The 26,823-nt window shown below is 40.1% G+C and overlaps 1 protein-coding gene across 1 annotated transcript in view; it reads left to right on the top strand.

Annotated features, from left to right (window-relative positions):
• SPG7 (SPG7 matrix AAA peptidase subunit, paraplegin) overlaps positions 1–26,823 on the top strand; it is an 898,665-nt gene that overhangs the window by 730,874 nt on the left and 140,968 nt on the right. Inside the window, exon 14 of the mRNA XM_044081590.1 lies at positions 13,673–13,750. Coding sequence (XP_043937525.1) covers positions 13,673–13,750 — 78 coding nt within the window. The remainder of the gene's footprint in view (positions 1–13,672; positions 13,751–26,823) is intronic.

Here is a 26,823-nt window from a genome sequence, read left to right as displayed (position 1 = left end):
AATCGTCTGCTATACCACCAGTTCTAGAAGTCCTGGCGGATAATTTTATGTCAGTTACTTTGGCTGCAGACTCCCAGCCTCCTGCACCTAAGAAGTCCAGAGACCCACGAATTCCTTTATAAAAATCCTCTGATCCTGCTATTATTCCCTTGGACTTGGATAAGGTGTCCAAATTTCTACCTTCCACCAAATGCCGTCCCTAATGGCAAAGATGCTAGGGCCATGTACAGGTATGTTTAAAAAAAAAAAAAGTCTACACATAAGCCACCCTGTTCAGGACCATGAGCTTTCAAACACACATGACTAGATACTTGTTTTCCATTTGGGATAACACGGCCAAGGAGATGTGTGATGTTGCAAATTCTGACATTGTGTTTCTTGTAAGGCATGATCAATTCTTCCTTCCTGATGGTAAGGTATTTATTTACATTTGAGTGTAATGCAGCTGATGCCTCTTCTAGAACATCTGCCCCTGGTTCACTTCTTAGAAGATATGTTTGGCTGAGTCTTCAGTCTGTCCCAGATGTGAAAGCCAAGATTCTGGATACTCAAATAGATAAAAGCAACCCTTCGCCAGTTCCTCTGCAGATATTTTAAAAGCATTGGAGGAAAGGGGAAATATTAAACAAGGGGGAGTCATACGTTGTTTCTTCCCCTTATTTTGATGTTTCAAAAAAATTGTCTTTGCAAATCAAGACCCTTTCTTTCATAAGCCCTAAAAGGCTTTACAGCAATAAGGTAAAAAGTTTTCAAAAATGAAATGGCAAGACAGTTCAAAGTCTGACATTAAAGGACTTGAAGTGTTCTTTTCTGACAGAAATACATATGGCTATAATCTTCTACCAGCCTCACCCACTTCGACCACCTCCCTTCCAAAATAGCAGGCAAACTTTCTCTTTCCTTTCCCTTCCCTTTTGTAAGGTCATAACTTCAGACACTTTGGTTTTGGACTTAATGGGGAATGTATGCAGGCTTCAATGATACTGTCTTCCCTTTTCTTCAGGGTACCTCAAGCTCTATCAAATCAATAGCATTTCATCTGATCAATCATTTCAGATCTGTTTCTTCAGGAAATCATAGAAAGTGTTTTGACCAACCGGTTAGGAAAATTATTCTTTTCTAGGCTTTTCCTGGTTTCAAGGAAAGAGGGAACCTGGAAATTAAATTTGGCGGTTTCCAATCTAAACATCTTCATAAAAGTTCCAGACTTCAAGATTCCCTCGAGTTTTTGTAGTTATTATAGCTCTAAGGTTTGCCTATTTGCCTATCCCTCAAAACCCAGTTTTTTAGATTTTTGTGGATTGGGCTGTCACTTTCAGTTAACTTTGCCATTTGGATTATGCATGACTTATGTAAGAGTTTTCACAAAAGTTTTAACCTCTGTCTTAGTTTGCAGGCTTCAAAGTATTCACATCTTTCCCTACTTGGACAACTGTTAACCTCAGGCAACTTTGAAACAGGCAACCTTAAAGGCCCTTCATTTTGTAATCATTGTGCTCCTCTGCTTAGGTTTTACTCTACATTTTGAAAAGTCAGCCCTGAATCCAACCAATTATTTGGTGTTCCTCTGTCTTCTGAACACCTCCATCATGATTTTTCTAACTCTAGACAAGACTAGATTCTGAAAGCATAATTTTTTTTTGTCTGACAAAGCTTTAAATTACCTCAGCAAAAGAGATCTTGAGAATCTTGGTATTCATAGCATCAGCAGATGTTCTTATTGTTTCACTGTTGCAGTCATTACATTTGGGTAATCTGCTGGCAGGTTGCCCTCAGTCAGCCTGAATTCCAAAGTCTTGGGTCCTGCTTCAGTTGCTGTCTTCTCTTCCATGACGTCAGGTCTTCAGGGGGTATAAAACATGCAGACAACGCTATTTTCTTTAGTCTTTCTTGCCACGCAGTGCCTGAAGCAGAAGCATTTCGCAAGTGCTGGTCGGCCGACTACTGAAATATTCGAGTTTGAGTTTCAGAACCGAAGTCTTCACTAAAGCTAAGTACCCCGTTGGGGAAACTTTTTTTTTTGCTTTTTACTGATGTCAGAAAAAGTTAATAATTGTATTACTTGTGGGATTTCCATTTATACTGTATTCCTTGCCTAGGCCATGATCACAACGTGCCTGGCTGTCGGTTTTGTGCTAGATTTAAACATTGCACTATTAAGCGTCGGTATATTTTTGCATCTAAGTATTTTGGAAACAGATTTAACTACCCAGAAATGTCGTCTGATAGCAATCTGACTACTGGAATACATAAAAAACACAAAGAAAAGGACAGAGAAAGGCAGTCGAGATCCGAAACAGATGATGAAGCTTCTCCTAAGCCATTCGCTGGTTTGTCGGTACTCAGTGAGGCGCTTTCGCAGCCCCTGATACCTGCTACCTTCGAGTCGCAGGCCTCTACCGACACCCATGTGGAGTCCGGCATGCCGCAAGATACTCAAGGTATTGGACCGACGGATGTATCTCCCTCTGATGGGTTCGGAGCCGCTGAGCAGGCACCGGCTTCTGAGGGTGTATTCAGACCTCTACATATCAAACCGAAAGCTGCAAAACCAAAGGCAAAGACATCTTCTAAAACTAAAAAAACGACGCCTGAGCCACGTGCACAGGCCTCTATATCTAAAAAAAACAGATGATCAAAATGGCTGAAGACCTTATTACATTGATCAGGGGGTACCCATCCCCCTCCAGATAAGAGGCCTAGGCAAGACACTGACTATGAATCTTCAGATCAGGTTTCTATTTCTTCTGATTCCTCTTCTGATCAGGAATTATCTTTACCTCCCTATGAGGATTCTGATGCTGAGGAGTCTATTCCATCTGCATCTCCTCCTGAGGATTATTCATTTGGAGAAACCTTGCATACTTTGATGGAACATTTTCACTGGGAGAGTCAAGACTTCTCAGAATCAAAAAAGAGGCTCAGGGATTTCCTTTTTCTCCCTCAGCACAAGCTTTTAGCCATTCCCCCTGTTTTAGACATTGTGGATGATGTGTTTTCGGAGTCAAGCCTGACCCCTGACTCCTTACCTCCAGCTCCCAGTAAGCCTGACAGATATTACAGGTTCCCTGACTCTCAGTTTTATTTAGAAACCCTGCTGCTGATCCTGAAACTATTTCACAGGGTCCAAAGGGAGTTAAGGCCTCAACAGCAAAAAACCCTACCCCCTCCGACAGATTGAAGGGCACTGAACAGATGGGGAAAAAGGTTTATACATCTGCATCCTTGGCAATCAGGGCCTTAAACTGTCAATTTCATATGCTTAAGTACCAACAACATGTTATGGGATTGCTGAAACAGAAAATTATGTTGATTTCAGAATGTGCAGAAAATAAGGAATTGCAGGAATTATTGCATGCAGCTGAACAAGTTGGAAAGCATACTTTGCAATGTGGTTTTGATTCTTTAGAGGCCTCCAGCAGGGCCGCAGTTACTGGATCTGTGATTAGGAGGCATGCCTGGTTAAAGGAACAAAATTTGCCTGATCATTTTAAAGCTAAATTGCTAGATGCACCTTTACAGCATGATTCTCTGTTTGGTATTAATGAAGAAGAGGTTTTAAAGAAAATGGAAGACAAAGCTAAGTCTATGCAAACTGTTAAAGATTTCTTACAAGTGCAGCCACCTAGATTCAGTAGACACTGGCCTACAAAAAATTGGTCTTTTCCTGTGTCAGACAAAGCTCAAAGGAGCAAATCCAGATGCCCTAAGGGTTCCAGGTACCAGGCTCAAGACTCATACAGGTCAAAGCAATGGGGCGCATCCACCTCCAAATCTGGAGGAGATAAAGCGCAAACCTACAGAAAGCAATCCCAATGACTTCCCTCTGCCTACACCAAGCACTTAACTTTTGGCAGCACCCACACGGGGAAAATTGGCACTTTTTGCTCAAAATTGGCAGTTAATAACCCAGGGCAAGTGGGTACTAAACATCGTATCACAGGGATACAGATTCCATTTCCACACTCTGCCAATGACAAATGGTTGGCCAGATCTGCCAAAAAACCAATGGGCAGAGGCACAGAAACAGGTTACGTCCCTCATGGATATGGGGTCCATTCGGACAGTACCAGAACAGGAAAAAGGACAAGGTTTTTACTCAAGACTTTTCTTGGTACCCAGAAAGGACAAGGCCTGGGGGCCAATACTGGATTTATCGATTTTGAACACATACCTGGACATTCCAAAATTCAAAATGCTCACTTTGCAACAGCTTCTGCCCATGCTGGGCAAGAATGCTTGGCTGGTGACTTTAGACCTAAAAGAGGCATACCTGCATGTCCCAATAAGACAGTCATGCAGAAGATACCTCAGATTCAAGGCTGGCTTAATGCATTACCAATTCTCTGCACTGCCCTTTGGCTTATCTACTGCACCCAGGGTCTTTACAAAGTGCCTGGCACCAGTAATTGCATTTCGCAGACAAAGAAGTATTCAAATATATCCTTACTTGGATGACTGTCTCATTCAAGCAGAGAACAAGGACGCTCTTCTACGACACCTGGCGTTTGTGAAAAGACTTCTAGCATGCGTAGGGTACACAATAAACGAAAATAAATCACAACTGGTACCCTCTCAAAAGATAACATTCCTGGGTGCAAGCTTGAATACAACTGCCCAGATGGCTTACCTCACGCCAGACAAAGAAAGACAACTGACTACTTACTTCAAACTGATGGCAACAAAAACCCAGTCTTCTGCAAGGCAAATTCTGCAGGCTCTGGGCTTCATGGCATCCTGCATCCTACTAATTCCATATGCAAGACTGCATATGAGGAAACTGCAATGGTACCTAAAAAGTTTATGGAGTCAACATTCAAACAGTCTGGAAACAATGATTCCTCTTATTCCCTGCCTGCAACAGGAGTTTCTATGGTGGGCCAAGGCCTGTCACCAAAACATGGGACGGCCCTTCACTCTATCCCCTGCCAGCCAAACCGTAACAACAGACTCATCAGATTATGCCTGGGGGGGGGGGCCCACATGGCAGGAAGATATATTCAGGGCATATGTGCACCAAATCAAATGCATCTACATATCAACCAGAAAGAGATGCTAGCTGTTCAAAATGTCCTAACAGACTTCAAGGACTTACTTCATCCAGGACAACTACTGATAAGGACGGACAACACCACAGTCCTGTGGTATATAAACAAGTGAGGGAGCACACACTCGTACCCACTTTGCAGATTAGCCATGGCACTGTGGGACACAGCTTTGACCTACCAAATACATCTTCAAGCTCAATTCCTGTCAGGAAAACAAAACACTCTGGCAGACAATTTAAGCAGAAACCTTATGGATCCTCACGAGTGGAAACTAAATCCACAAGTCTTCAGCATGATAACAGAGAAATGGGGGAGCCCAGACATAGATCTGTTTGCCTCTCCTCAAAGTTATCAATTGAAAAGATTCTGCACAAGGACTTATCACAGACAAGCATGGAAAGTGGACGCCCTATCCCTCAGCTGGAAAAATCTATCAGTTTACGCCTTACCTCCTCTGCCTCTTCTACCCAAGGTTCTCCTAAAAGTCAGACAAGAGAAGCCAAAGATGATATTAATTGCCCCGGACTGGCCCCGCCAGTACTGGTACCCAATCCTAAGGAACTTGTCTCAATACCCAGCATGGACCTTGCCTCAAAAACCACAACTACTGTCCCAGTAAAACAATCAGATCCTGCACAGTCAACTACAGACTCTGAACCTGGCAGCATAGCTAATCCTGTAATCATACAAATAACACCTATCAGTAAAGCTGTGATGGATGTCATTTTGGAAGCCAGAAGGCCTAATACTAGAAAATCTTATGCTGACAAATGGAAGAGATTCTGTGCTTGGAATCAAGCACAAGGAACTGATACAGCAGAACCACATATTCCTCAGATATTACAATACTTAACTGAGATGCTTGACAAAGGCCTATCTTTCTCCTCAATCAAAATCCATGCCTCTGCCATTTCAGCTCATTACAATACAGAGCCACCAATCTTTTCTCATCCATTACTAAAGCAGTATCTTAGAGGAGCCAAAAATTTAAGGCCTCCTAGAAGATCACCATTACCTGCATGGGACCTCAATTATGTGTTGGAAAAGCTCACAGTGCCTCCATTTGAACCAGCTGCTCACCCTGCCTCCATTTGAACCAGCTGCTCACCCTGCCTCCATTTGAACCAGTTGCTACCGCTGATATAAAGTTATCATGGAAGACAGCTCTGCTACTAGCAATTACTTCAGCAAGAAGAGTTTCAGAGCTACAGGCCCTCATGGCTGTAGCGCCTTTTATCATATTTTACCCAGACAGGGTGTCTCTGAGGACGAATCCTACTTTTATGCCTAAGGTCATTTCCAGTGTGGCTCTTAACCAAACAATTCATCTGCCAACTTTTTATCCAAGTCCGCAGAGCAAAGGAGAGAGAATTCTGCATTCCTTGGACGTACACAGACAGCTAAGATTCTACTTGAACAGGACTAAAGCTCTAAGAAAAACTGAGCAATTACTCGTGTCATATGCTGCAAGATCATAAGGAAAGGCTATTTCAAAACAGACAATTTCAAAGTGGATAAGCCATTGCATCCGTTTCTGCTACTTGCACCATAGCAAACCTGTGCCCAAGGGCATTAGGTCTCACTCCACCAGGGCTGCAGCTACATCAGCAGCCTTTCTCAGAGGAGTACTAGCCAGAAGGACATTCTAGAGGCTGCTACTTGGAGTTCTGTTCACACCTTTACAAAGCATTACCATTTGCCTCTCTATTCTAAGTCCAGGGCAGGCTTTGCCACTGCAGTGCTGCAGGGCCTTATAGCCTCACCTAATGCTGTTTAGCTCCAGCCTCCCAACCATAGCTTTGGGATTCTACCCAAATGTAATGACTGAAACAGTGAAACACGAAGAACATAGTACAGTTGTGTACACTTACCATAAATGTAGATGTTCGAGTGTATTCACTGTTGCAGTCCAGGTTATCCTCCCACCATCCCCCTGTCATTCTACAGTTTATCTTTCCTTCTCTATCTTCTACAACCTGTGTGGTCTATTTGCTTGTAGATGAAGGTAAAGTTTATATTGATGCATGTATTTATGTAAATATTGATAATATTGCTACCTTTTTGGGGGCACCTGACATCGGGGGCAAGAAAAACTAAAGAAAATGGCGTTGGCTGTATGTTTTATACCCCTGACGACCTGATGTCATGGAAGAGAAGACAGCAATCGACACAGGACCCAAGACTTTGGAATTCAGGCCGACTGAGGGCAACCTGCCAGCAGATTACCCAAATGTAATGACTAAAACAGTGAATACACTCTAACATCTACATTTATGGTAAGTGTACACAACTGTACTTTCTTATAATTCCACATACCAGACTACATATGATGAAAATTCAATGATGTCATCCTCTGCCTTTTCCTAACCCTTTCATATTTTGAAGAAAGAGATTCTTTGGTAGTTCAACATGGTAACAGTCCGTCTTGGGGTCCCTTTTCTCATTCCAGTCCCTTAGCAGGTAGTTGTAACAGATGCCTAAAATTTTGCTTGGGTTACCTTTTCCAGAAAGATCATAGTCTAATTAGCTCAGTCTAAATAATTCAAAAAAGTAGAATGTAAACATTAAGGAGGTTATGGCAGTAATTTATGCCCTTCAAACTTTACATCAATTATGGAACCAAGCACTACTTCAGGTAGTGACAGCCAGCACAACTGTCATGTGGTACATCAGCAATGGGAGGGAAGAAAATCCTATTCCCTCTGCACGTATGCTATGGTAACCTAGGAGCTAACAATTCAACACAACCTTTTCCTTTAGGTTGTTTACAGTCCCTTAGAACAAAACACAGTGGCTGACCATTTATCAGATCAAAGGCAGACTTTCATGAATGGTTGTTGATTCCAGAGGTCTTCCTTTTGATTACCCAACCAGAGTAGAGCTCCTCAGATCTTCTTACTTCCTCTCTAAACAAATTGTTCAGGCTTTTGTGCACCAGAAACACCTGCAAGGAAACCTTTTATTTCCTTGGGAAGAAAAATTGCTTTATGCCTTTCCTCTCTCTCCACTTATTTCAAAGTTCCTTCTCAAGATTCTGAAAGACAGTCCAAAGATTTTGGTGACTCCGTTTTGGTCCAGGTAAGATTGGTTCTCCCTTGTCCTTCTCCTTCTTCGTCTAGCCAAGGGCAATCCCCACAAATGTCTCCACAGGGTGGAATTGCTCACACAAGGGTCTTTCTCATTCATCCAAACTGCAAGACTTTAAATCTCAGGATCTGGATGATAGGCTTTTGATTCCTCTCAGGATGTGCTACTATTACTAAAGGAGGCAAGAAAACCTGCTACTAGAAAATCTTAGTTACTAAATAGAAGAGGTTTTCTTTTTGATGTCACAGTAGAAATCAGAATCCAACTGAAGTGAGGTTCCCAGTGATCCTCAAATATTTGTGTGAGCTGCTTAACTCAGGCCTGTCATTCACTTTTATTAAAATACATCTTTCAGCCATTTCAGCTTATCTGTGTCTTGATCTCCCTCTTTCTTCAAGTTGAGGGCAAACAATTTTTTATAAGTGTCCTCCACATCAGGCCTCGTAGGAAATCAGTCCGTCCTTTTTGGGTCTTAAGCTATGTTGTAGAAAAACTAATTTTCTCTCTTTTTGAATCTACTACCTCTGCTTCCTTGAATTTTTTTTGTTGTGGAAAAGTGTTATTAGTTGCCCTAAACTGAGCCAAAAGAGTTTGCGTTCCATGCTATTGTGTTTTCTTCCTTTTCCTAATTTTACATAAAGACAGAGTTAGACTTAGAGCTCAGACTTTTTTTGCTTCAGCATCCTCCCCTTCCTGATCAAAGCTTTGGGAATCCTTCCATAAGTGAGGAACACTACAACAGTTTTCCAATGAAGGACTTAGTACAGTTGTGCAAGATTGTAACATAACAGTAGACATTTGTGTAGGGGTCTATATCATGAGATTGACAGGTGTCTATATCATGAGATCGACTTGTTCAACACAAAAATGTCGTACACCAAGTTTCCGAATGGCCAAAACATTGATTTCTTTCCAACGTTGGGGGGTGAAGCCCCCCGTTAAATATGTTTGTTTTAGTGTGGCGTTGGTGTTTGGCCAACCGATTTCTTTCCATTGGAAAGAAATTGGTGTTTTGGCTGTTCAGGAAACTTGGCATTCGACATTTTGGTGTCGAACAAGTGAGTTTCGACATTTTCATCTGTCGCTCTCATGTTATAGACCCTTAGAGTAGATAACTGTTGCAGTATATACGGCCTCCCTCCATCCTCATGTTTTTTTGTCTTGTTTGCTGAGGTGGATCGACCCATTAGTTTCCCCCACTCTCTGTATTTCCGTATAACTACATCTGTTCTCCTTGAGTATTAGCCTCAGTTTTTTTTCCCCCTGGGGCAATAAAACTGAGGATTTTTACATTTTTATGTCCTGTAAGTATCAGCATGTAGTCTCTTGCTTAGGTCACAAGTTGGATGCACGGTTCATTAGGAAGACACCTAAGCTTTTGTCGACTGACTGGATGTGAGGTTTCCTTGACAGGAAGAATCCCATAAGTGAAGGATGCTGCAACAGTGATCTGTTCAAACATCTACTGTTAATGGTGAGATCTTAAACAACTGTACTTCTGTACTTTTTCTCCCTTTTCATTCCTCAGTCTTCAGCCCAGAAGATTACATATTATTTGGCCTTTACTTGTAAGGGAGAGCATATTTCCAAGACCTCAGAGTTCAGAGCCTATGACTACATCCCCAACAGAGGATTCACCACATCGGTTATAAAGAAAATATAGCTGTTCTTTCTCTCAGTTTTCAGGTTGGTTCTGAAACCTGGAGTTCTGTCATTAGTGACAGACAAAACCACACTTTTTGTTATACATTAACAAATAATGGAGCATTCACTGTTATTCTCTTTTGTAAACTAGCTGTGACATTTTGAGAGCAAGCTATTCAGATAGGCTTGTCAAACCATTTGTGTCCTGTGCCATCTGAATCCCTAGCAAGCATGAATATGGGGGATACTTCATATAGCCTCATGAAAAGGTTTGCGACAAAACTAATTCATCCTATGTGATCTACATCTCCTGTGGGCATTCTGTGCAATGCCACCTTTCCAAATATTTCACCTGAAAGTAAAAATAGAAAAGGAGCTCTAATTTTTATAGTTGCTTTTGTCCAAGATAAACTTTAGTTCTCTTTACTAGTGCATATGTCAACAAAACCTTGTCATTCTTCCAACATATTTCTTTTTTTTGTTTTTTTTGTTTTTTTTTTTAACAGGAAGGCAAAATGCTGTATCCCAGTATGAAGTATTTGGGCTTTATAGCATAAAAGATCTCAAGATGATTCCTGATGGTCAGCTTTTTTCCCTTCTATAACTGTTGTTTTTAAAGAATATAACCACTATTGCTAAAAACCACCAAGTGGTACAGATTTTCTTGTTGGTATGAAAAGACAATTTAGGCCCTGCTGCTTGTTTTGTTCCTCAGACCCTTCATTATTTTATGTGCCTTTTTAATAAATATGTAGAAGCTGCCATGGTGCAGAAGTTTTGTACTAGGTTTGTAAGTTAGTGTACGAGTGTGAGAATCCTACAGACTAATTTTGTTCATTTGTGTAGTAGCAGTCACAGAAGATTAAGGCTATTAAAGATCTGTTCCCTTTGGTCCAGGATTTGATTCTGTCATCCTTCATTTGCACACACTGTGACTGTGAGCCAGTCTGTTAACAGGAGTTACTCTAAGGCAATTGGCACATTGGGCTGTGCTCCTCATTGGTCTCCAAAACTGCATTGTATCTACTGTGAAACTTTGAACTTGTTTATGCTTCAGTGAAGGTTTTCTTATCTGCAATTTTCTGCCTCTTCTTTCTTTGTATTCTACATTTCCTTGAGGCTTACTAGTAAAATTGTTCACAAAGGGATCCTTCACCAACCACAAGGCATTCTGTCTCGTGTCTAGGATCTGAATTTCATACTTGAAAAGTTGATTTTACTTCCCTTTTTATCTATTTGTAAAGTAGATCTCCAATGCCTTTCCTGTTGAGACTTGTTTCTCTATTATGTAAGCTAGAAGAATTTCAGACGTGCAGACTTGCATCTCTTATACGCCTTTCGTCATGATTCACAAAAATTGTAGTTCGCCTTTTCCCAAATTTTTTTTTGAGATTTTTCTTAATGTGTTCATCTGCCACTGTTCTAGTAAAAACAGTAGAACGAATTTTGCATTCTTTGGATGTTCAATGATCTCTGAAAGAATAATACCTTTAAGATACTGTGACCAACTGATAGTACTTTATGAGATGGAGAGTAGGCCTGTCTAGTTAGAAAGCTTATTTGTTCTAAAAAAAATGGCTTGCAAATTGTTTGTTTTTGTAATGTAATTTGCTTGCAAATTGTTTGTTTTGTAATGACAATAATACCGGTTTAACTTGGAGCAGTCTGCAGTCTTTTTGGCAGGGAAATTTCAACTGGGCATAACCTATTTTCATGGGAAACTTGGGGGAGAAAAGCACCATTTATGCATACAGTAGATTATTACATTGCATCATATGCAAAATAAAATGACTGGTTACAACATAGAAGAATACACATGGTTAAATGCAGTTGCAAAAATTAGATGAGAGAGATAATGAAGTATTTTAGTATGTAAAGATAAACTAAACTAGAGCTACATTTCTTCAACTGTTTTGATAAACATTTTATACTGATAGGTAGGGGGCTGAAAAAGAACAAAATATGAAATATGAGGAGGAGAAAGTTTGCAAAGTGAGTGATTAAGAAAGATGCAAATAGGAAAAGAGGATGAGAAGAAGAAAAAGAAAATGGGAGGCTGAAATAAGATGATGAAATGTGTGTAAAAGTTAAGAGCCATTCTGCAGATCAGCAGCTAGTCATCTTCAGTCCTTTGAAATGTTTCTTCTCTGAGTTTGCATGAGGCTGCTACTTTGCATATACACTATGACATTGTTGACTGGTAAGGTGACTGGACAAAATTTGCAGCTACATTTTTTAAAACTTTTATCATTTTAAGAAATTGGGCAGTCCACTTTTTAGTATTCTGCCAGCCACGTGATGATTCTTATAAGTAAACATGGCATAATTGTTGGAACTATACCCACCACAACAGCAGATGTCGAAATGCAGGATTGTTGGTGCTAGACGGGCTTTCCAACTTCCTTCCCTTAGTCACATTTTTTTTATGATCTAGTAAGTTCTGCATGTAGTTGTTTGTATTTTACAAACTTGGTTTGCGTTGTCTTTATTAAGTGTGTTGTAGTGCTTTTACCCCTTTTTTAATTTCTCTATGTTTTGGGTTTCTACCAATGTATGTTAGAATTAAAAAAAAATGTATTTTATGCAATTTGCTGCTGTCACATTGTTTTTTCTTCTCCCATTTCCACCCCCTATTTCTCACTTCATATGTTATTCAAAACACCATATTTATACAGTTTACTCCTCTGTTACGTAGTTTTATATCTAGACATACATATTTGCATTTTGTGTTGTCACTTTTTATTACTAAGCTATTTTCTTGAGTGCTTATGATCCTGGCGGGCTGTCACGGAGCAATTGTTGATGCAGCATTTTGTCTGCAACTGGCTTCAAAAAGTAAAGACTTTATCATATGTTGCACTCCCATTTCTAGCTGTGTTCCTCTACTGACCACATCCTTACACTACATCCCTGTACACCAGTAACCCAGCACTATAGTGATTTGTACAACACTGCTCTTGTGTTCACGCATCTACTGTTATGATGAATATGCTCACACAGCTGTATTATTTTTAAGAAGACAGGCTATCGCCTTGTTTTGGGTTCCAATAAATATTGCATTGGAATCTGCAGTTTTTTCCCTTAAAATCTTAGAGTTATCACTTGTGTATAGTTAGTGTGTTTGTAGTGAAACATAACTATTTATAGACTTTTATATGCGCTTATGGGTTCAAATGAACCAAAAGCAACAGTTAGCATCACTGGTTTTATGAATTACTTTTGCCATCCTTCATCAGAACAGGCCATCCTGTGTAAGACCTGTGATGTGATGTCTGCCAGAAAGTTCTGGATGGGCCACTGTTTATAAAGGTGAATAGCGAACTCTACTGTGAAACAACTTATTCCTCAGTGGAATATGGTTGGGTTCATTGTTTTCTGGTTAATTGAAGCCTGTTTGTTTCAGTCTGAAATGCTAAACATTTGTGTGTGTGCGTAAAAAAGCCTCCACAGTCCTCATGCCAGGGAGCTGTTCACCCTTTGCTTTGCCTCCTAACTAATATGGCTGAGCTTGAGGTTGCCAAACCTTTGATACATTATATTGAGTCGGGTTGCCTATTCAGTTTCCAAGGCTCAACGTGAACAGGCTTTATCAAGTTTTACAGTAAATGATGCTAAAGATGCTATCTCAGAAATGTGTTATTCTGTTAACTACTCCAATTCATCTGAACTCAGTGACACATTCTTTTTATTTCTTGGTACACTATTTTGTTTGCAATTTTCTTTGTTTCAAAAAGTAAGGACTGGAGAATATGGTGCACTCCAATTTTTGTGCGTCTCCACTGGCCACAGTCTGATACTGCATCCATCTACACCTGTATCTCAGTCATATACTGATTTCTTTGGTGAGTGACATGATGTATAAATTGATGTTAACATTCCCTTTGTTTTTGCAGGAGGCAAAGTTACTTGTTGCTCAGGCTTACAGACACACTGAGAAACTTCTGCTGGACAACAGGGATAAGTTGATTGCCGTAAGTACCTATGATCTGTGACACTTTCATTCTATTCTTAGACAGTAATTTCCATCAACTTCATTTTTTGTTTATTTATTTTAAAACCCATAGTTATAATGGTTTGTAGACCATTTGGAAAGAAGTGTAAATGGTATGTTGCAGTTTTCCATAGTCCCTATCATACCTGTAAAATATTTTATCCATATTTTCCACATCAAAGCCAGTACTGCACTACTTCACAGTACCAGCAATGTAATTGGAGTACTCAGTGCTATGTCCGTAATAGCTGCTATACATTGCTGCACATATCACCCAGTGACACATGGTCATGAATGGTGTGCATGTTATTCAACTTTAATTTCTGAAACTTCGTTAGGGTAAAACAAAAAAAAAAAATATATATATATATATATATATATATATATATAAAATTATTTCAGTAATCTCCTCAATTGTGTTTGTTCTTGGGGTAGGGAAATTTTTCCATGTAAGTAGGTCCTCCCATAATACCCTTCCTTTTAGCAACCATATTTACAGAAACATAGCTAAAACACATGGAATGCTTTCCCTGCATTCATCTCATGAACCTTGTCTCTTAACTGTCTTACTTTGAGGTAGTTCTAGCAGCACACTGCTAAAACATGTGCATCAGTCATATTTTCAGGATTTTTTAGCAGTTTTTGCCACTTTTGCCTCACAAACACTGACTTGACGTCACGATATTGCTATAAACACATCTGTGCATTATGAGCATTGCACTGCTTGCAAGTGGTTTCCTTTGCATTCCCAACTTAGGCTAAAAGCTCACTAATCACTTAGTATCTTAATATGTAGAAAAAAATTCTTTTGAAAGCATGTTGTTTTTTGTTCTGAGTTTTCTGGCACTCCTATCTGATTTTTTTTGAATATCGCCACACTGTTAAGAGTGGAAGTTTTTTCTCATGACATGATTGTAAAGTGCTGTAAAATGCCTCTTGTGTGTAGTACTAGTATAAGCATTGCAACTATATGATCTTTTTGTAAGTACACTTTTGCTTATTTAATAATAAAGCAGTTTTAACAGTTAATTTGCATACCTTAAATCCACTAATTTTTTATATTTTTCCAGTAGATTTTGATATATTGCTCAAAGTATGTGATGCATATCCATTAATGTAGAAGGAAATAATTTTAATGCTAGTGTTTTGCCATGCGCGTACACGCGCGCACGTGTGTGTGTGTGTGTGTGTGTGTGTGTATATATATATATATATATATATATATATATATATATATATATATTATATATATATATATATATATATATATATATATAGTTTCACTTCATAATCTTGAAATGCTGAAATCTCGAATTTCAGCATTCCAAGACCATGAAGCTGAAAATGCAGAATGCCGAAAGTGCATAAGACAGAATTTGAATATCTCGAATCCGCGCTTATGCATTTCCAGTACGTTGCGTGAAGTGTTTGGCTAATATGGTGTCTGAAATTGCAGGTGAGTGAGGGTTTGTGTGTGTTTTTGTACGTTGTATATGTGGGTAGGGGTAGGGAGGTGTAAGTATGAGTGTGAGTGTTGGATTTGTTGGTGTTTGTGTGATGTATATTTGTGTGCAAGTGAGTGCAGAATGCCGTGGTGTGAGGTTTTTTTTTTCATTGTGTGCGATCTCGAAGTTGGTATATATAAGTAGGGGAGGTATGGGGGGTGCCCCCCTGCTTGTATGTTGTGTAGGGTTGTGTGGATTGTGTGCTGTTGGTGGAATGATGTGTGTGTTGTATGGTGTTTATGTATGTTCGTGACTGTGGGTTTCGGTATTGTGAATGGTTCGGCTTCATAGTTTCAAAATGCTGAAATTCGAGATTTCAGCATTTCGAGATTATGAAGTGAACCATATACAAATGTATATAATAGGTGTGTGTGTGTATGTATCTAAAGTAGTAATTATGATATATGTAACTAATCATGAATTTTGACAAAACTGTATAAGAAATAATAGAATAAAGAAGAAATATTTAGGAAAATAGACGAGTTATTACTCAGCATGTAAATTTGAATATCACTGCTTCCATTTTGTCACTAGTCTCTATATTTTTGTACCATATTTGAGTTGCTCGTTACCTTTCTCTGCCATGACATATGCATATTTTGTCATATACTTGTTATATAAGTCGATGATGTTATAGAGTGTAATTTAACACTAAAGAAACTCCTCTGTGGGAAGGGAAACCTGGTTTGTGTTCCACGGAGCTTGCTTTGTATATTAAAATGTTAATTACATTCTCTGTTTCGTTGCTGTATATTTTTTCTGTTTCTTTATACTATACACATCCATCTTTGTTGTTGCTTCATTAATCCTACATTGAGTTGTTTCTGTGTATTATATTTGTGCTGACCATAAAGCCTATTTGGACTGCTTATTCATTTTAAAGAAACAATTTGCGTTATGGCTGCTCTGTTGGATACGTTTTCTTCCTTTCTAGATTGGGTGGTCATTGATAAAGTTGATATATCACAGTTTCCCTGTCTAGGGAGTGCACCAGTTAATTCTGACATGAAAACCATGAATTCTGATTCATCCAGTACTAATGAAGAACATCAGGTTAAAAAGGTGTTTACTGATCTAGGTACTTCTTCCAAGAAGTTAATGTCACGTATTTTGCATTTATGTTTGCTTAAGGCATGTCAACGGTAAGATAAGGCTCCGAAAGGTCTTAGAGTGTCTCTGCATCAGGGTTGGTGTGGAAGATGTGGCATTTATGCATTGATGGCAAGCAATGCAGAAGGTAGTTTCATATATGTTTAACTGTTTAATCAATTTTTATGAACAAACTATCACCTTAAAGAGGGTGCAAATAGAGGCATTGTACAAGTTAATAGTTTTCAAAATCACAGTTTATCTTTAAACACATCCCTGGTTAGTCAGATATAGTCATTGCATTCAGAGTTGGAGTCTCCAAAACTTAAAAGATTTAAGCAAGACCAGAAAGAATATGAATCAGACCAGGCCCTTTATAAGGTTGCGATCAAGAAAAGCTATACACTTTGCAGGTGCTAATTGCAATCATGGCAAGGTGAAAAATAAAAGGAAATGGTCCAACAATCGATTTTTGCATCAACATGAAGTTTCTTCTGAGTCTTCTGTATGACCCCAAGGTGTCCCCAAAGTTGAAAATGTCTTTTCCAGGTACAAGATGTACAAGCAGGGTAGACACAAACTTCACAAGCCTGGGAACAGAGGCAGTCATTACATCAAACTTTCAGGAGATATTGATAAAGATGTAGAAAATGAACATTTATACATAAGTTTGACTGTCTTTGATACAAGTAAAGGTACTGAAGCTTTGTTGCACAAGGCTTTACATTTTGTTTCTAGTTTTTGATTAGGCTTACCTGATGTGGTCCAAGATATTAAATCATTCTCTAGAAGCTTAAATTTAAAATGTTAGTATAGTTCTGAAGGTGATGAGTGTTCGTGTCAGGCTGGCAACACTTTTGTTTTTTTAAAATCTAACTTCCAGCCACCATATTCACCCAATGATATAGATTTTGAACAATCCATTCTACTTGATTTGTATCTTAACCAGAGACACAGATTTAGGAACTTTGGTCATAATCTAATACTAGCTGAATGGTCTGCTTTGAAGGATTTAGAGTCAACAAAATGTTAGTAATGAGTGCTGGTAAAGGTGGGGGAGTTGTGTTATGGGGTAAAAAAAAGACTATAAATTGGAAACTTACAAACAATTAAATGATTTACATACATATATAAATCTGGAACAGGATCCAATGCATTTTTTAAAAATGTATCGATTCCTTTTTGAATGAAAAGGTTATTAAATCAGGTTATACCCACTGAAGCTAGAAATCAGTAGGTGGTTAAATATCCAGTAAGCCAAAGGTTTTACTTCTTACCTAAAATTCATAAACGTTAGTCCAGTTCCGGATAGACCAATTGTTTCAGGAATGGGCTCTCTTACTGAACCCCTTTGTTGGCCGAAGGAGGAGAAGAGGCGGAAGGCATGGCCGAAGGCAGGTAAAGGCTAGGACTGTGATAGTGAGGGTCGGAACTTTGAATGTTAGCAGTATGACTGGTATAGGGAGAGAGCTAGCTGATATGATGGACCGAAGGAAGGTTGGTATATTGTGTGTGCAAGAGACCAGACTTCCATCGGAGGTGGGTTCAAATTGTTTTATCATGGTGTGGATGGGAGGAGAAATGGCGTAGGCGTTATCCTGAAGGAACAGTGTGCTAAGAGTGTTTTGGAGGTGAAAAAGAGTGTCGGATAGAGTGATGTTTATGAAGCTGGAAAATGATGGTGTAATGATGAATGTTGTTAGTGCATATGCTCCACAGGTTGGCTGTGCGATGGATGAGAAAGAATAATTTTGGAGCGAGTTGGATGAAGTGGTGATGACTGTACCCAAGAGTGAGAGACTGGTGATTGGAGCAGATTTCAATGGGCATGTTGGTGAAGGGAACAGAGGGGATGAGGAAGTGATGGGTAGGTATGGTGTTAAGCAAAGGAATGCAGAAGGTCAGATGGTAGTGGATTTTGCGAAAAGAATGGACATGGCTGTGTTGAGTACGTATTTTAACAAGAGGGAGGAGCATAGGGTGACATACAAGAGTGGAAGAAGATGTACACAAGTGGATTATATCTTAAGTAGAAGGGCCAGTCTGAAAGAGATTGGAGACTGTAAAGTGGTGGCAGGGGAAAGTGTAGTTAGGCAGCATAGGATGGTGGTTTGTAGGATGACATTGGTGATCAAGAAGAGGAGGATGAGTGTGAGGGCAGCACCAAGGATCAAATGGTGGAAATTGAAAAATGGTAATTGTGAGGTGATGTTCAGGGAAGAGTTAAGACAGGCACTGGGTGGCAGTGAAGAGTTACCAAATAGCTAGGTAACTACAGCAGAGCTAGTAAGAGAGATGGCTAGAAAGGTGCGTGGTGTGACATCTGGAAAGAGGAAGGGATGACAAGGAGAACTGGTGGTGGAATGAAGAAGTACAGGGGAGTATACGGAGAAAGAGGTTGGCAAAGAAGAAGTGGGATTGTCAGAGATGAAGAAAGTAGACGAGTATAAGGGATGAGGTGCATGGCAAAGAGAGATGTGGCGAAGGCTAAGGATAAGGCGTATGACGAGTTGTATAAAAGGTTGGACACTAAGGAGGGAGAAAAGGACCTGTACTGATTGGCTAGACAGAGGGACCGAGCTAGTAAAGAAGTGCAGCAGGTAAGGGTGATAAAGGATAATGAGGGAAACGTACTCACAAGCGAGGAGAGTGTGTTGAGCAGATGGAAAGAGTGCTTTGAGGGGCTGATGAATGAAGAGAATGAGAGGGAGAGAAGGTTGGATGATGTGCAGATAGTGAATCATGAAGTGCAGTGGAATAGCAAGGAGGAAGTAAGGACAGCTATGAATAGGATGAAGAACGGAAAGGCTGTTGGTCCAGATGACATACCTGTGGAAGCATGCAGGTGTTTAGGTGAAATGGCAGTGGAGTTTTTAGCTAGATTGTTTAATGAAATCTTGGAAAGTCTGAGGATTCCTGAGGAATGGAGAAAAAGTGTTTTGGTACCGATTTTTAAGAATAAGGGTGATGTACAGAGCTGTAGTAACTACAGAGGGATTAAATTGATCAGTCACAGCATGAAGTTATGGGAAAGAGTAGTGGAAGCTAGGTTAAGAAGGGAGGTGATTAGTGATCAGCAGTATGGTTTCATGCCAGGAAAGAGCACTACAGATGCGATGTTTGCTTTGAGAGTGTTGATTGAGAATGTCAGAAGGAGTTGCATTGTGTCTTTGTGGATTTAGAGAAAGCATATGACAGGGTGCCTAGAGAGGAGTTGTGGTATTGTACGAGGAAGTCGGGAGTGTCAGAGAAGTATGTAAGAGTGGTACAGGATATGTACAAGGGTAGTGTGACAGCGGTGAAGTCTGCGGTGGGAGTGATGGATGCGTTTAAGATGGAGGTGGAATTGCATTAAGGTTCAGCTCTGAACCCTTTCTTATTTGTAATGGTGATGGACAGGTTGACAGACGAGATCAGACAGGAGTCCCCATGGACTATTATGTTTGCAGATGACATTGTGATCTGTAGTGAGAGTAGGGAACAGGTGGAGGGAGACCCTGGAGAAGTGGAGATATACCCTAGAGAGAAGAGGAATGAAGGTCAGCAGGACTAAGACAGAATATATGTGTGTGAATGAGAGGGAGGATAGAGGAATGGTGAGGATGCAGGGAGTAGAGGTGGCGAAGGTGGATGAGTTTAAATACTTGGGATCAACAGTTCAGAGTAATGGTGAGTGTGGAAGAGATGTGAAGAAGAGAGTACAGGCAGGATGGAGTGGGTGGAAAAGAGTGTCAGGAGTGATTTGTGACAGACTAGTACCAGTAAGAGTGAAAGGGAAAGTCTACAAGAGGGTAGTGAGACCAGCTATGTTATATGGGTTGGAGACAGTGGCATTGATAAAAAGGCAGAAGTCAGAGCTTGACGTGGCAGAGTTGAAGATGTTAAGATTTGCACTGGGTGTGACGAGGATGGACAGGATTAGGAATAAGTATATTAGAGGGTCAGCCCAGGTTGGAAGGTTTGGAGACAAAGCCAGAGAGACAAGATTACACTGGTTTGGACATGTGCTGAGGAGATATGCAGAGTATAATGGGAAAACTATGTTAAGGATGAAGCTGCCAGGTAACAGGAAAAGAGGAAGGCCTAAGATAAGGTTTATGGATGTGGTGAGAGAGGACATGCAGGTGGTTGGTGTGACAGAGCAAGATACAGAGGACAGGAAGAAATGGAAACAGTTGATGTGCAGTGGCAGCCCCTGACGGGAGCAACCGAAAGAAGTAGATGATTTAAAACCTCTTTTGCTGTATGCCAAGGCCAGGCTACGTGAGACTACTAAGTTTTTGTCACTGATGGATGATGCACAGGTATCCAAAATGGCATGGCACTGTAAGGTTATTAAGGCTATGAAATGCTTGTTAGAAACTAAAGCGCTATATCCTTCACAATTTAATGAAATTTTCCTTAACCTTATTTCTGTTGTGTTGGAAACGAATGCTACACATTTTGATGGCAAATGATTTTTACAGTTAAGGGGTACTGCAACAGGGTTACATTTGCACCTATGTATACTAATTTATATATATTTTTTCAAAACTATTTATGATATGGATCATAATTCTTTTAGTTCACAGTTGGTTGTGTGGAGACATTTCTTGGATGATTGGGTTTTTTTGGATAGTGATATGGATGAGTTCACAGCCTTTCAACATTGTCTTAATGACAATGATATGTAACTTAAATTTACGGCCAAGTGTAATTTGTTGAATATTGATTTGTTTGGGTATTTCATTGACAAAATTGTTGGATGGCTCCTTTGATATCACGTTATATCATAAGCCTGTTAGTAAAAATTTTGTTTGCATTCATTTAGCTGTCGTATCCCTTTTATAACTAAAACTGTACCTTTTCATGGGTGTTAAGGATTAGACATATTTGTAGCATTGAGAAAGAACGGAATCAATAGGCATCAGATATTATTAATAGATTTTGTAAGAGGGAATGTAATTATGTTAATGTTCTTAAAGCTAAAAGTAAGGCAACTACTCAAACCAGATAAAATTTATTGTAATATAGGGAACAAAAGACCATTTATGGCAATAATCCATTCAATTTTGGCCCATATTAAGCGGTAACCAGTTTTATAGTAATATAGTGCCACAAAAATGCTAATAATCCTATAGATGGGGAAAACTATTGCTAATAATCTCTCAGGTTTTAAAGATCCATATGTTGAAATTTCTAGATATTTTTGGGGGGGGTATGAAACTTTTTGGATATTACCCTTGTGACAAATGTGTTTTTTTTTGCAAATTTGTCACAAAAATCAAGTTCTTCTATTAATACATATAAGGTTTTACATTCATGACTTTGTTACATATTGAACTAAAGGTTCCCTATTAGAAGACCGAAGACGCATTCTTTCGAATGCATCTTGGTCGAACTCAAAAGACTGAAATGGCAAAATATCGAAGTGGCTTTTAAGCAAATTCTTTCCTTGAGAAAGAATTTGCTTAGCTGCTAGTGCGGTCTCGGAGTTGGTATATTTAAGTAGGGGGCACAGACCCCCACATTGGGGGTGGTAGGGACAAAGCCCCCCACTTAAAGTAATGTTTAAAGTGTTTTATTTATTTATTTTTTTCTGTTGGAACAGTGTTTTTTTTTCATAGGAAAAAAAAATCGCTGTTCTGACAGTTCGAAATTGTAAACTTTCACTTACATAGGTTCGATTAATCACCGTTCACTTTTTTAAGCATTCGGTGATCTAATATAGACCCAAACTAAGTGGGTTATGTACTTAGCTACCTGTAAATGTGGAGCTTTTTATGTTGGGAAGACATCTGGAATGTTTAAACAGTGTTTATCCATTCATCTGAGTGATCAGAGATGTGATAGGGAATGTAGTGCATTAGTGCGATATCAGAAATCCCATAGGGGGGCTACTTTTAGCTGTATAGGTATTGACGAGGTTAATTCTAGTTCACCTATTAGAAATGGCAAGCTGCAATTTTTGCATATTAAAGGAAAAAGGTGGATTATAAATTTGGGTGCCGTTTATGATGTAGGATTAAATTAATTATTGTAAAAAAAATATATACTATATAAAAACATTTTTTTATTAAATTTAGGCTTTATACTTCTGTTATTACTAACATGTTTTAAGTAACTTATTAGTGGTGTTGTATATAGGAAATGCACTGTTTCTTGTATAAAAGTTTTCAGTAAATAAGTAATTCTGTTTTTTGCCAGTTGATGTCACTATGCATATATGAACTGCTTTTTGTGATGTCCTTGCATTTCACTGTTGCAGTATTCATAACATTAGGGATCCTCTGCCTAGGGCAGCCCAAAGTCCAGCCAGTATACCAAAGCCTTAGGTTGTTTTAAGGTATGCTATACATCACACGTATGCTCCTTGTGTAGTGTATGAGATAAAGGTGACATCTGGGCATACCATCTTCAGAACTTCTTTGTTTCCAGTCCAGATGCCATCTCTTGATAGTCAGTCTGAACACCTCCATCCCGTTGCTGTTTTTCCTGTGCCATTGCAGATAAGTGCCCCATTTGGGGTTCTTTTTTCACTTGTTATTGTTGCTTGTGGGCTTTCCAGTGTGGGAGACATATTCCACATAAAGACCGCCACAAAGTGTTGTTTTGCCTTGGCGCCACGCATGACCATACATCTTGTTCCATTTGTCAGGCTTTTGTACCAAAAACATTGCATAGTGGACTTTCTTCTTTGGCACTGTATCTGGAGAATCAGTGACTTAAACTTCTCATGAAAGATACTATAGCATGAACTTCCTGCCCTTTGGGACAGCCATCGGGGAAGAAGGCCAAGACGTCTTAGGCGAGAATCTTCTGCTTTTCAGCCTCTGCCGGATGTTTTGACTGAGGTGAGTGCCTGGAGATTAGCCCGACTTTGTTGCCTGATTCCTCTGCGACGAACGGATTGGAGGCCAGAGTGGATCCAGCTTTAAGCAGGTCTGAGGAGGCTTTGAAGACTTCCATTTCAGATGTGCAGGGGGAACTACAGTTGATCATTTCTGAGGGGCCTAGGGGTGTTCCTTAGATTTTTGTCAGAGAAGTCATCCCTACTACTATTATTGAATGCTGTCCTGGGTCCAAGCCTTCTACACTGTGTAAAACAGACATCCCATTAAAGAAAATGCAAACAACTAAACATGTTTCTCCTGCTTCTGCTCCTAAGGATCCACAGAGTGAGTGACAGGCCTTCTCAAGGTGTTTCTGTTCTAGCTCCCCCTTGGTCCTCTACTCTCCTTAAAAGACCCAGGGAGCAGGATTCCTCTGAGGAGGAGTTGGATTCTGATGAGGAATCCCTTGCTTATTTTCTCATATTACTTCACCTTTTGGACTATGGGTCAGAGGAAGAGGAATCTTTCAATCCTGATACTCCCTTTGAAGAAATCTCTTTTGGGGACACAATCTCCAGGATGATGCAGTTATTTATTTATTTATTTTTTTTTAATGGAATTGTGCTCGGGTCTCTGAGATCCATTGCTGCAAATGGAATCTTTTAAACCTTCTGCTGTTCCTCCTGTTTGGGCTGCTTTATTGGATGGGTTTTCCATTGCCACTGATGCTGCTGATTCTCAGCTCCCTACTCCCAAGAAACCTGATTTGTTTTATAGAGTGCCTGAGGAATGTAAAGTTTTGTACAAGGATTCTGCTGCTGACCCCTCAGTGGAGTCTGTAGCCTTTGAAAAGCCCTGTCAATTGCTTCCTTCACCCAAGTTATTGCCCTCCAATAAAGACAGCAGAACCATAGAAAGGCTAGGTAAGAAGGTTTACACCTCTGCTACCTTGTAATTTAGGTTCTGTTAATTATCAAACCCATATGCCCAGGTACATGTTGCCTCTTAAATCTCAGGTTTGTCAGGTTATTTCTGATCTTTTAGACTCTGAGGGTAAAACTTCTGCTCTTTTCCTGTTAGAGACTTCCTCATCACAGGTGGCTCATCATTCCATCAAGTGTAGTTATATAGGGCTGCTACTTTTGGATCAGTGATGAGGAGGTATTCCTGGTTACGGCTTCAACCTTTGTCTGATGATATCAAGGCTAAGTTGATGGATGTCCCTATTGATAATAAACACCTGATCTTATGTTGTCAATTTTCATTCTATCCCCAACTGATGGGTTCTGATCTGATCCCTCGGATCTGACTCTGCCATTACTAAAGCTTCTGGCAAGCAAGAACTCTCGAGCTTCTCCCTTACCAACAATGCACCAATCCCAACTACCTCAGATCTCGTTTTCCACTTTTCAATGAAAGACGTGGTTTCCAACACTCGAGAGATATTAAGTTAAGTTCTGAAAACTTCACTTATTTACTTAATTCTCCCTTCTTTATTTATATTAAGCATTTCCCTTACCTATCACATTCTTTTTTGACTTGTGCTAAATTCCTTAGTTTTTTTCCTGTACCTCTTGATGCTATTGTTAGTATATTTTCCTTAGTACTACATTTTATGTAGTTTGCTGATACTGTTGTTGGTAGCTGTTGTTTGCCCGTTATTTCCCTCTGTCTCGGTTGAAAAAAAATAGTAGTAGTCAAAATAGTTTAATTTTGTTCCCCCTTTCTTGATTTTTTTGGCATGACAATATGGCTAAAGCTCCAGAAGGCTTTAAAAATGTACTAAGTGTGGGCATAAGCTCCCTTTATCAGATGCCCCATGCTTTGTGTATACTGCTTAGGACAGCTTCATTTACAAGAAGATTGTTCTGTTTGACACAGGTTTAACCCCAGGGCATTAGTTGAATGCAAGAATAAACTGATTCTTAAAGGCGTTTTGCCTTCGTCTTCTGGAGAGGCTATATGTGGAGAGAAATCTCTGAAAACCAAGACTAAAATAAAATCCTCATCTCTGAAGCCTCCTTCTTCCTCCTCTGCTTCAGAGTCCTCAAGGAAAAACTCTCACAAAGATCTGATTTCACCCTCAGATCCAAAGAAGGTGAAAATGTCTGAGCCAACTTCTTTGGATCTGAGGAGGCCAAAATTATCTGATCCCTCCTTCTCAGATCTGACACTGTCCAAGTCATATCCAACTATTGCTGCCCTTCAACTTCTGTTATTTTGCCAGGAACTCTGTATTCACTGTTGGTGGATCCCATACCCTCTAGGGTACCTTCCCCATTTCTGGACATACCCAGGTCTCCTTCGGTGTTTTCCACTCATTCTTGCAGAAGTCTCACAGAAGAAGATGTGAAAAAAAGTGGTAAGGAAGATTCTCTTGGCACAGGGGCAGATTAGGTGTTCCTTCAGCTCCTACCCCTCTGGGTCAGAAGGTCCAATTTTCTGCTGCACCCCCTCTACATCTTCCTCCTCTAATTGTGTTAGCTGTCTGAGTCCTGGGATCCTACCCATCTGGATCCTTCCGTGTTGGACCCGGGGATTGTTTTATCCTCTGTTCCAAAGCTTTCTCTGAGAGCCGTGATTCTGTCAGATCTGGAAACCTCTTTGTGGTGAAGCTACGTGCCAGGTCCAAGATGTTGCAGTCTACTCCAAAGCTTTTGGCGCCATCTCTGTGCCTCAAAACCTCGGCACTGGATAGCTCAGCTCCAGCTTCCACCTTGACGGGGGAAGGCTGTGGTCCTAAAGCTGGCCTTTTTGGATCTGAGGTCTTCCCTTTCTCCATGGCGATCTGCCTTCAAGGCTGTGAAGAGCTTTCTTTGCCTCAAATGAATGGAAGGATCCTTCCCTCGCGGATCCCAAATCTGCAACGTTGATGTCACTGTGCTCGGAGCCTTACCAAGTCTTTCCACAGGGACAGCCAGTACAAGACCTCAGGCTTCCAACAAGGAATTTTAATTTCTTCTTCTGATAGTTCTCCAGACCATCCCACTGAGAAGGTCCCTAAGAAGATGTGCAAGAGGGAAGCACCTAGACTAGCTAGAAGAGTCTATCACAGAAGATACAAATTTCAATGAAGGCAGAGTCCCCAGGGTCACCTCCTGAAGATGTCTCATTCAAAGACATCCTAGAAGTCCTTAAGCAGAGAGGTGACTGGACACCTTAGCAACTCTTCGTCTAAAGAGTCTGCATTCCTGGAGGCTTTCGCTACTGAACCGTCTACCTCCTGGGTGACTCTGCCCGCTGTTGAGCTCATTGAGCTGATCTCTCAGTGGGTGTGGAAGGAGCCCAACTCCACTGAGCCTATACCTTGGAGACCAGATAAGATTATGCCACCACTTGTACACAGACAGTTTTGGGGAAAAGGGCCACCCATTGATGCCATGGTCATAGTGGTAGCTACTAAAAAAGAACTTGCCAAGGAGAGTTCCACTCTCCATCCCCCCAACAAGGAGTCTCAGGTGATGGACGTATTCATGAAGCATGTCTATGCTTTATCGACCTTCGTTTTAAGGTCACTGAATTGTTTGGCACATTTCACAAGTCTTCAGTGAGATTTGATTAAGAAGTTGTCAAATACCCTCTTAGGAGCCATTTCTGATTAAGTTCAAGTCATCTATGGCTTCTCATTTGGCTAACCTGCAATCCAT

Source organism: Protopterus annectens, chromosome 8.part1 (genome assembly GCF_019279795.1).
Source record: "Protopterus annectens isolate FY-2018-M chromosome 8.part1, PAN1.0, whole genome shotgun sequence".
Lineage (NCBI taxonomy): Eukaryota > Metazoa > Chordata > Ceratodontiformes > Protopteridae > Protopterus > Protopterus annectens.
The sequence above is the reverse complement of the archived record's forward strand: the minus strand, read 5'-3'. Positions and strand labels throughout refer to the sequence as shown.